At 41.5% G+C, this 12,046-nt stretch overlaps 1 protein-coding gene across 2 annotated transcripts in view; it reads right to left on the bottom strand.

Moving 5' to 3' along the window:
* Positions 1-3,887: 3,887 nt before the first annotated feature.
* Positions 3,888-12,046, bottom strand: part of ZC3H6 (zinc finger CCCH-type containing 6) — a 29,835-nt gene continuing 21,676 nt past the window's right edge. For both annotated transcript variants that reach the window (XM_074578668.1, XM_074578669.1), the window contains 6 exons: positions 11,733-11,844; positions 11,073-11,182; positions 10,030-10,283; positions 8,877-9,397; positions 8,368-8,607; positions 3,888-6,750 (listed from right to left, as the gene is read on the bottom strand). In XM_074578668.1, the coding sequence (XP_074434769.1) occupies positions 5,249-6,750; positions 8,368-8,607; positions 8,877-9,397; positions 10,030-10,283; positions 11,073-11,182; positions 11,733-11,844 (2,739 nt within the window). In that variant the 3' untranslated portion in view covers positions 3,888-5,248. The remainder of the gene's footprint in view (positions 6,751-8,367; positions 8,608-8,876; positions 9,398-10,029; positions 10,284-11,072; positions 11,183-11,732; positions 11,845-12,046) is intronic.

The following is a 12,046-nucleotide window of genomic DNA, read 5'->3' as shown; positions in this document are numbered from 1 at the left end:
TGATCCAACTGTAAATAGTTTGTGAAAGCAGACTTCAAGCGAAAGCACTCAGAAAACTGGTGCAAATACAACCAGATTCTCCGCTGATGCAGTTTTTCATTGTGTGCCTTAGCTTCCTATATAATCCTACAACTGTTGCTGAGTTCCAGCACATCTTTTTGAAAAAGACACGGCTTTGATTAGAATCCTATTTGATGAACGATCAGCCACAAGGGTGGAAAAGCTCCTCCTGTGGTTAATTGCCCATACTGTTAAAAACATACTATATACGTCCATTTTTCACTTTGCTGATGTCAACCTGAAGTAATCAGCCATTCTTTTATCTTCATTGTCTAGATTACAAAACGTCCTTTATGACCTGGCTTACTCCCTTTGGAAATTTCCCTGCTTATCAAAAAACTAACTATACTGCATTCCTTTTATCTCTCTGTGACCAGGTTTTTAAGTACTTTTAAGCATTTTAAGCATTTTTTTAAGCTTTAACAGGTAGAGATGCCACATTGGCCACATTGATATATTTGGGCTTTTATTATCATTTAAGGTATTTTAAACGAGTTAATGTACACCAATATATTAAAGCATGCAAATATTTTGTCTAACAGGGTTTGCAAAAGCCCCCACCTGACTCTGAAGAAGAAGAAGTAGCTGCTTTTTGCACGCATTGGAGAAAAACCCTGTTGTGGCATAGAGCCAAGGAATCTTTAAACTCAGACAGGGATGAATTAGGGCTCCGCAAGACTCAGACAAGGGCTGAACCCACCCTGACAGCTATGGTGCAAGAACAATTGCCTCAGAGCAAGTACACCCCCAAGCATCCAAAACCTACCAAAGGACATACAACTATGGATAGCCGCCTGTAAAAACAGGAAGGGGTTTCTGCTGGGGGGGAACTGCATCGCTACCTGGCCTCAGCAGGAAGATCGCGGCCCGTGCTGCACTCCCCCCAGCTCACATCTCTTCTGCTCGAGCCGCTCTTGCAGGAGGACTGAGAGTGCAAGGCCTGAAAAGGCTTTTGTGTGCTGGCCGCTCCTCCTGTGGCGAATTCCGCTCTGCAGAGACACTGCTTCCTTTTGGCAACTGAACAGAGAGGAATAAAATGATGCCACGCACTAGCGTATTTCCTAAGAGGCCTCTTCCAGATGGCGTTTGAAGTTGAGTAATAAGATGTGCCACCAAGCCACAGAGGACGCAGGAGTTGGTGAAGAGCTTTAAGACCCAGTCAAAGGGAAAACAGAGTTTCCTGTTCGGGAAAATATCATTCACCGATCTTTGTTACCTGGCACGGGAGTCACTCTGAAACGATTATTCTTGAATCAATGGCCACCAAGCAGGTCTACAATTCTTTATATTCGTATAACGCATGCTCCCGTCCAGCTGTGAGCCAGCTCTGACTCTTATATAGTCAGTCAGGCTTTAATTTTCTTTAGCAAACATTGCTATAGGGAAGACGGCATTTGATGAGGTACCTTCATTACGTTTCTTTCACTAATTGCCAGTCCTTCTGTGTTCTTCAGCACCCAAGATGTGAACAGAAGGATGTAAGAATGCATTCGTAGCAGCACCAGCAAATCCGGCTGGAGGTGAGGATCAGGGGGTTCCGTAAATGAATGAATTGCTCATCTCCTGCACAAGAAAGCTGGGGGGTCTTTCTCAGGCCCTGATCTTTAGCAGACTATCAAACTTTTGTTCGACCATCACCTTTTTTTCTTCTAAGGGTAGCAATCCTAAATGCTGCACAGGAAGGGCAGCCAGAGACTGATAATCCTGCAGAAGAGGCAGCGTACAGGGTGCAGTTCGTACGCAAAATATGAACTCAAAGGGTAACATGAAAAAGGCACTACAAAAGCTGGAGGAAAGAAGAACTGAATGAGAAGGGAGACTAAGGGGTAGGATCATTGACTTTTGAAATGCAAAACAGGAGTGTAATTAAGTATTCTCAACTTGGCAAGAAAGAATGAATTGATTTACTTTGCAATATGAGGGATTCATGTTAGAGTATTTTCATCATGGTAGAAAAATATTAAAACAGACCACCTAGGGAGGCTAGAAATCTCCCTATGAGTATTTTTATCATGGGGCAACAAACACCAGGTGGTGATCTAGCAACGCTCCGTCTTTCTGAAACACAGACAGCAGACAAAATCACAGACAAACATTTTACTCTCCCACATCACCAGGACTGGAAAGAGTGGGAAGCATTTTGTCTCACTTGCTGCCCCTGACTCAGCAGATCCTGCAGCTTGTAGAGAAAAGAGACTTTTCTCCCAAAATCCCTCTCAGCCTCAGGGCTCTCTTTTACCCAGAGTAAAACATTCAATGCTGATGATCACCCACCTCACAGCTACACGCTTCCAGAGTATCCAGGATGAGTGACAGCAGCTGCTCCTGTTATTTACCGCTCTCCGCAGCCGTGCTTCGCAGCCTCAGGGGCATGAATTGCAAAGTGCCTGAGGGAAACTTGCAGAAGAGATGGAAACCAACCTCCCCTGTGAAAGACACAATCAATACACACAGCAGATCGGACTTGACTTGCTTGGTGGCTGCAGCCCATTCCAGCCCACTTCGGTGTGGCAAGACTGTCCCCACACACACCTTCCTGCCCCCTCGGACACCCCAGTACCTTTCCCGTAGCAGGCAGTTTAGTACTTGCACTGTAGCAATGAATTTCCTCCACATTTCGAGACAGCACAGTAGCAGCGGGCACACCACAGCAAGCGCAGACTCAGGGAAGAAATCTGCAACGAATAAACCAGCAAGCACAGGTGGATGGAGGAGCCGAGCAGCAGCCCACAGACCCTCACGCCGTAGCTGGGGGGGCCCACAGGGACCTGCTGCCTGGGCACAGCTGGATCTGGGAAGAAGGAAGGAGCTGGTTACACATGGAGACAACAGGCTGCAAGGACCAGCTGGCCCCTTCCAAATTACATTTCTTCCTTACTTTGTACCCCTTCTTTTCCAAAATGAAGACCTGTATTGTATTAAAGATACTGAGACGACAGTGGGTCTCCAAGGTTAGATGCCAGCGTTCTGCATCCCCCTACCAGAACAAACCCTGCAACTCCAAAATTGTTCCGTAACCGGACCGATGGCAAACCACCCGAGATCCTTCGATTATCTCAATTGTAAGGCATGTCATTTTGCTCTTGGTATCAAAGCTTTTCCTTTGACTCAAATTTTTTTCCAGTAGTTTCAGAAAAACACAGAGAATCCAATTCAGTGATGATGTTATCACCACCCTACAAGTTGTAACCTCAGGTTAGTGTTACAAGTACCTGCCACATCTAAATGTGAAACCACGCATCTGGCTTCAATACTGTCACTTTTTCTCTTTGTTCCCTTATTAATCCTTGTGCTATTTCCAAACTATTTCTATTTTCCACTGCTGTCCAATACTGCTGGCTTGGTTTTTTGATGAAGTTCTTAATCAGCCAAACTTGTCACCAGATGAAGAAATAAGTAATTACGTAGGACTAATAGATTACTCCAAAACGTCAACCAAGCTTCACATCTGTTATCTAGTTTTCAATTATTTTCAGTGAGCACAATTCAAAACATCATAAAAGTAATACCATTTATACTCTGGGAAATTAGGAAGGCAAACTGAAACCATTATTGCCTTCAGCACTGTCTCCTCTGCCATGTTCTGCACACATAGAAATCAGCAGCTTCCCTCGGTTCATCCAAGCTCTGCTCATCAACGCAAGACACTTGTATTCTTGCCTGTTTGTCTCACAGGCACAAGAAACCAAAACCTCGGAATCTGTGATAAACACTATACTTTACCAGTCACAAGCATTACTTGGGCCAACAAAGAGAAACAAAGAGGAAAAGGTCCACCAAGGAAGAGACTTAATGCAAAGAAACATTCCAAGTGGGCGGGAACCAGATGGCAATTGAGCAGACGGCAAATTTTTATTGTAAACGTAACTAGCTAGGTATGACTACATTTCCTCTATATAAAAAGCAACCCAAAAGGCAAAACAAGAGAGGCTTTGAGGACAGTTGTGCTCTTGGCATGCAACATCTTCGGAAATTAAAGAACATGCATGACATTTCTCATAGTGATGCCGGTAACTGCAGTAAGAAAACGACGACGACTCTCTCCAAATCAGCAGTCTGATCTTGGAACCACGCAGCAAGCTAACTCCATTGGATTCAGTACAAGGTTAGTTTAAAAACCCGCTACCATCTGACCGTAAAGCGGTGAAGCGACTGCACCAAACCCAACAGTTTTAGTCACCTTCATCCTTCAGGCACCCCCACTGTTCTTTCCCCAACATTGAACTAGCTGCCAACATGTCAACATCACAGTCATTACCAGACTTTAACTGTACCCTTTTTAATTTTTTTGTTAAAAATGTCATAAAGACACCATGAGTACAAGTACTGCAGTTACATCAATACAAAAAAAGCAATACAAATTAAGCAGCTGAATACAAAAATACATTGAAATACATGAACACCACAATGTAACTTATAGCACTAATCAGAATTGTGTATGCGTGAAAAAATTAAATAAAAACCTTTTTTTTGTATTAGACAACTTAGGTATTCTCCACTTTTAACAGTAACTTTCTTCTAGTTATGTACTTCACAATTTCTTCTATATACAGCATAGAATAAAATACTTTTAAAAGATATGACATTTTTAATCCTCAATATGCGATATAGGTCTCTTTTACACTAAGAATATTGACTGCATGAATAAAAACTGTCAATGTCTTACATCACTGATCTGAAAAGGAGGATCAACGTTTTCCTTTTAAATCATTTACGTAGGTTTTAAATCAGTTAGTAGGTTTGGCTTGATGCGTCAGACAATCCTTGTTAAACAGTGTCTCTCACAGTAATGTACATAATATTGCTTGTATCTATACAATCATACAAATGTGGCAATCATATCTAAATGTTGTTTATGAAAGAGACAGCTCACACATATACAGGTCTTCGGACTTTCTTAATGACTTATTTACAATGAAAGTGCTTTTATCAGCTCTAACACAATACATGAGGGTTTTTTCTACATGTCAATTATTAGTCTCCCTGAAATTGGAAAAGTATTATATAGAAAATACCACAGCTTTGCAAACACTATAGCATACTGTATAACTGCATGTGGTTCTGAGATTAGCAGCTGAAAAGTGTTGATAATTATAATTTAAAAATAAATAAAGCAAAGAGGTAAACCAGTTACAAAACAGCAGAAAACTGCAATATTCACAACAGTAAAAAGACTTAAAATCAATTGCTAACAAAACGGTGAAGCAGTTGGATCAAAAGTCTTGAAAACATCTTTTAATGACTTATCATCTGATTCCCCATTTGGATCATTATCCTGTGTTTGAGTTACCTGTCCAGGCTGTCTAACCTGCCTTGGGTCGCTGTACTGCGGTCTGATTAATCCCGATAAAGCTTGGATAGGAAGATTATGCACCGCAGGTGCAGTGCTGGAGTGTTTAGTCTGAGATTTACTGGTGCTATTTGCTTTATCTGAAGTAGCTTCTCCTGATCCTTCTGTATTTTTTTCCACGTTTGAGGCAGCCTTCTGCAGCGATGTATCTTCTGAGAGACTGGGTTCACTTTTACCAGAATTTTTCAAAATACTTTTTTTCTGGTTCTCTCCGTTCTCTCCTGAACTAGCTGGAGCTGCATCCAATGATGAGCTGTGATCTCTTGGATCATACAAACTAATACCGCTCAGTATCGAGCCCGGAGTTCCCAGCCTAACACCGCTCGAGGATAATTTGGGTGCGTATGGAGGGAGAGCATCTGGGTCAGGCTTAGCAGTCGCAGCTTCCGATGGCTGCGATGAGCCAGCAGCAGATCTGGCGAGGCGGGGGTCAAACTTCGGAGAGTGTGAATCCTTTGCGACTCCATGATGCGTATCTGCACTCGACAGTCTGTGGAGTCGGGGATCAACGTTTTTTTGTAAGCGAGGATCTCCTAATTTGCTTGAGCTACTGGCATGCGAATCCGCAGATGGATCCAAATAGCTGCTCCTGCCCGTTAAGTTGTTTTTCGCCTTTGCAGCTAGTCGCGGGTCAGCTGGCATTGCATTTGGATGGGGATCATTTTTCAAATTCCGCAGTTTATTAAGTCTCTGGTCAGCAATGAGTGGAGGAAGAGGTAAATTGATTGAAGAGACGGGGTCAGGTTTAGGCAAAGGTATTGGGAGCAAGTCCTCAGGTGCCCATACAATATGCTTAGCAAAGTTTGGTTTCATCAGGGTAACATCCATTTTAATGTGGCTGAACTGCCTAAGCTGAGATCGGGGATCCCTTAACGTTACACCAGGCAAAGGTTCCAACGGTATCAGAAAAGCACGTTCTCTCAGTTCTCTTTCTGAGTCCTCTTCATCATCATCAATCCCTTTTTGCTTGACTTTAACTCCAGTGTGCGGGTGGTGCAAATCTAGCTTTGCTCCCCCAAGGGACGAGCTGGCGTGACCACCCTCACTGACCTTGTGCATCCTGGGATCTCGTACAAGCCGTGGGTCCAAGGACGCAGATTCCGAAGGCTTTCTGGGGTTGGACCTCGGTGAGGCCCGAAGTCTCGGGTCAGCAGCCTGAGGCCCTGTGCCTTTTTCTTTTGCCAGCCTCGGATCAGTAGGAATACCAAGCATGTGCTGCTCTGCGGAATGTTGTTGCCGATTCCTAAAGTTTTCGCTCTGTTTCTTTAGGGTTTTTAGTATCGATTTAACACTGCTCCCCTCTTCCTCTTCACTACTGGAATACCAGTTGACATTGTCATCTAAAAAAAAAAAAAATTATTATTCAAGCAAATGATCATGAGGGAATACAAGACATTTACTTGTATCAAGGGTAACTTCTCAGTAAAATCAAACCGAGAAGACCTGAGATGAAGTCATCACTCCCTGTATGAAAAAAACATAATCTAAAAATCACAAAAATCAATTTAAACGAAGAACTGACTTAACAAAAACCTGTAGCTAGTTGAGATATTCCCAAACTCTGCCACATTCTCTCCACATATCTCTCTGTCAATATATTAATCTGGGAAAATAACCTACTCTCAAACAATTATTTCTACCAGTGCTAATAAAAAAAAAAAAAAACATTTAAAATATGAGTCTTGGTGAAAATCACCTTCACTGTGGGATGGCAGAACAAAAAGTACAACGACACCTTACAGCAGTGTTAAAAACAGATAAATTACAAATGTGGAATTTTGCTGCTTCATTACAATCCAATTCACAAGGTTTTGGGGAGAGGTCAAGATGCAGGACAGGAAGAAATAAGAATATTTAATTTTAAAGGAAAAATTCCTAACTACTTTCTCCAATTTACTGGAAAGCCTTATCAACACAGTTGTGTGCTCTGTTCCACATCCTAAACTGGCCTACTCACCGAAGGAGACTAGTAGTCTACTCTGGATCAGGAAAGTGAGAAATGGAAACGAAGCCCACCATCATCCCCGGTATCTAATGCACAAAAATGCATGTTTCCTCAATGCTTCTTGCGTCACACAAATACTCAACATTAGGGAGTGACACGTTGTTGGAGGCAGCTAATAGGAACGTTCTTCCATTATACTGCTTTTTGATAGCCCTCTAAATGGGAGGACCAGTCACTCTACAGCACTGGTGAGAAGCCTTCACTTCACAGGAGATTAGTCTAGGTTGCTCTGGTGTTGGATGTAGCCCGAAGAGCTGCATCTCCAGTCCACTTCTCATCATTTGATCAGAATTATATTGGCAATGTCCTCAAAAACATTTCATACAGCAACTGCCTTTTGGTCACATAGAAGATGCATTTCTGGTCACAAAACCTAGCGGCCCCAGAAAAGGGTGCAGCAGGGAGCAGGCCAAGGGACAAACATACTCTGCGTGGCTCAATTTCATCTGCAGGCTTACTGCTCTCCATTGTCCAGGTCACAGAAGAGACACTCAGATTAAACAGCGCAAACTTCAGATATCACAGAGGAAAAAATACTCCTCTAGAGAAACGGAATATGCAGAAAAGATCAAGAAGCACAACTGAATAAACAGAATGCAAGATGCACTTGCAGTACTGACAGAAACAATAACCTTTCTCTTTCAATCAGGGATTTTAAGAAGTAATTGAGTTATCAACAACAGAACCTTTTAAAAGTACAAATTATATCCAAAAATTATCCACAGATCTTTCTACTTGGAACTGGAATGCAACAACTAAGCCTATATTAAAATCCTAGAGCAAGGCAGGAAGGAATGCAAGTATATTCAGATGGAAATATTATTTGAGTTGGTACTTGCACATTCACGATAATTGGGAATGGTAACGCGATGAAAATATAAGTCAACAGATCTGTTCCAGGCTAATGCGTGGTCAATAAGCATGTTTAGAACTCTAACAAAATTATCTTTACCTTCATCTTTGCTCATTGCCCTCTGACCCTGGCTGCTGACAGAGTCTCCATCTCTTTGATGCTTTTGACTAAGTCTTACATAAAGGGCTTTCTGCATTGCCGGAAGAAAATCTGGTACGTTAATTGCTGGTTTATGGCCCATATGGCTACTCATGCAGTCCGACTCACTTCCACCTTGATGCGACTCTTGAGCCATGAGGTGACCCTGGTGATCTGTAAATTCTCCATGCCATGTCCCATCTGCAGTACGAAAAAAAACACGGTTAGCAGGTATCCTATACAAGCTTTTGCAGCAGAGGAGATAAAACATAATCAAGCAAAACTAATGTGGCTTATATTACACGACTGGAAAGCATCAGCTGAAAAAGCCTATACACCGAAGACATTCCAGGACGTCTGGCTTTCTATCCAGAGTTCTTTCAGCTGTTCAGCTTTGGCGCCATGATGTTTTAATATTGCACAACTGCAAAGTGCCGTATCAAGGAACAATTATTTTCAAATGTCCTTACCACCAGAGTTATTAGCTGGCTGGAAGTTATGTACAGCTTGATGAGAATAGTAATTGTCATAGAAATCAGCTGGGTTCTGAATAGGCTCGTAATTCATATTCGGCTGCCGTTCACCAGGAATCTGCTGGTATTGTGGCCCCGGAGGACAATGATTCTCTCTTGGCATATTCACCATATGTCCTTGAACTCCTGGGGCATTGTAAGATCCACCAAGACCCGGTGGTGTGAGAGGTGGACCACCTTGCTGTCCTTGCATAGGCATACCGGTCTGGTTCTGCGGTCCAAGAAAGCCTGGTGGAACACCCTGCATAGGAGGACTCTGCGGCATTCCTGGGCCTTGAGGCCCCGTGCATGGATGATGTCCAGGAGAACCTGGGTGCATTGGTGGCCCATTATGTCCCTGTGACATGCCCGGTCCTGGCCCTGGACTTGAACCTGGATTATACATATGCTGCGAATGTGGGTCGTTTCCCTGAAACGGTGGTCTTGGTGGTGATGCACTGTTATAGAAGGTTGGTGGCCTGTAGGCGAAAGAGAATTAGTGAATCAAATTTTGCACGTACAAAGATCAACAGCCTATTAGCTATCTCCACCCCCTCCTCACTTTTACAGATGTCTGTTCATACTTATTTGATCTTAAGTTGGAAAGCCTTAAAGTCTGAAAGAAGGAAAATGATTTTTCAAAGAGAGTAACTATATACATTACACATGACAGAGCTTGTCTGGAAGTAGAACATTTTTTCACTATTAGGACATGCAGAACCGGACATTTGCTACAACTAAGAGTTTTAAACATCCCAAGGCCAAAAGTCTCCATCAGGAGTGTCGATTGGCTTCGGTCAAGAAAAAGCTAACTATAAAAAGAGTTTAGAAGAAAATGAACTTTGCTCAACCTGCAAATGGAGACAAGCAAGGCAGGTACAGAGCCGAAACAAGAGCCAATGGAGTGACCTTCTGGAAGGTCAAGGCTCAGTAAGATCTCTTCTATGGAAAGCATTAAATAAGTAAACAATTATGACAGCAAATATTTGTCAGATCATTAACTTAGCAATATACTCAGAAGAATATACTCCTGACAGAAGCAAAGAGAATTGTTTAAATACTTAGGTAACCATGTTGTAAGGAGAACACTACACAAAATTCTAAAACGTACTTTTTTCCAATTTTGTGTGCTAAATCCACAGTAGGCTTCACAACAATTTCAAAGAGAGATGGAATTTTCTTATATTCTCCTGAAGGATCTTGATAATTTTCTATATCGGACTCAGAAAACGCATATTGCTCTGGCGGGGTTGGCAGAAGTCCAACACCTGGTGGTGGCTTAGGGAGAGGAACTATGCCACGCTTTCTGAGTTCCTCCAGCTCTTTCTCATCTTCATTTTGTGGCTCCTCCTCAGTATTCAAAACCTAGAAGAAAGCAATGTAGCAAACACTTCATTAATTTTGCAGTACGTGCAACTGAATTTAGTCTTGCACTTTCCATTTAAATATAATTACCTGCTACAATACTACTGTGCATTGACATCAAAACTCAGATGAATTATAAATCTGTTATTACTTGTTCCGCAGGACACCAATTCACAGCCAGGAAGAAAACTATTTCTGTGGTCAGGAAAGGACAATTTCACACAAGTCCACGTCCTTCAAACAGTAATTTTAAGTGACAGAAATTGAAGGACTTACTCTAAGATTCATAATGTTTCTAGTGTTAAACTCAGGCCACTTTTCTGTTGAGGCCTGTTGTAGAGTAACTGGAGAGATGATACACAAATACCCTACTTAACACAAAGGTCAAGATTTCATGAATCATTCAGAGGAGGCACCTCATTTCTTTCCCCATCCTGAGTGCCGAAGTAAGTCAGATATCTAACTTCTAGGCAGGTAGACAACATAAAACCCACACTTCTCGTTAGAGAGTACATGAAGATTTCCACAGAACGAGATGCAAAAGGAAGTTCATGGGCAGAAACTTGAGTTGTGAAAATAAACGAGTCTGACATGGCTAAAAAATAACTGAATAACTGATGGCAAGGGGAATTCCTACCACAGACTTACTGTGCTGAAGAGCAACAGGGAAGCTTAACATCGTTAGTGTTTAGCACCACACTCCCTAAGAATCCCACAGAAATTTTTAGCAACCTCCCCCCTATACTTTCTAGCCACAAACCTCGTGTTTACAGACTACGAATCGCTCACCTTATCCAACAGCTCTTTTGTTTCTGCAGTCAGGGGAGCGTGAGAAAATTTGCACTTATCTCCTTGATAACATTTTGCTCCTGTATGGTAGAACTTGCAAGGGAATTCATGTAAGCAATGTATTAAGGATTCCTAACAAAGGCTGATTTCTCGTTTGCACTGTTCAGCAAGTTTATAAAATTCATCTGCCAACTATCCTTCAATTCTTCACCAGTATTTAATCCTTTCCAAAACAGTATCTTAAGAATTTTGAAAGCTAATAACCAACTTACCTCCTAGTTCCATTTAACATTCTACTAATAATTACATTACTGTGGCTTTAACGTTACTTTTGACTCGATTCTAAAATTGTTATTAAAAAGACAAAGGTCTCAATTCCAGAATTGAACACAAGTCCTTTAAAACAAACAAGAACAGATCAGGGGTTTAAAAGTATCTAACATGAAGTTTAAAACATTAAAAGCAAAAAGAAACCAGTAATTTTATACATATTTTCTCCTAACTATTTAAGAAAAAAAATTAATCTTGTAGCAAGTCTACATAGTCTTTGACATGTAGTCTCTTAAGAAAAGAAACAGCTACCCCTAAAAATCACTTATATCAATTAAGAGTAAATATAAACTTTTAGTTTAACTCAAGTTGTTGCTTTTTAAAGGATATTGTGCAAATAAATGCAGTTCTCTCCTTTGGTGCAGTAACCCTGTATGTAAAACTTGCAGATTTCCTTCTTCTTTTCAATCTCTGCATCATGATCAAATTTACACTGCTCTCCCTATGAATCAGAAAACAAGAAAAAAAAAACATTATGGATCTGAAATGTTGAGGAATTCCATTTCATATGTAAATAAAAAATCCTCCTTAGCTGAATTTAAACTGTTTATGTTTACTAACACAAAACTGCATTATAAACATGACCTAAAAACCCTGTAAACAGGGGGGCCTGGACACAGAGAAACAACTCCTGAATCGGGATA

This window comes from Larus michahellis, chromosome 3 (genome assembly GCF_964199755.1).
Source record: "Larus michahellis chromosome 3, bLarMic1.1, whole genome shotgun sequence".
Taxonomy (NCBI): Eukaryota; Metazoa; Chordata; class Aves; order Charadriiformes; family Laridae; genus Larus; species Larus michahellis.
The sequence above is the reverse complement of the archived record's forward strand: the minus strand, read 5'-3'. Positions and strand labels throughout refer to the sequence as shown.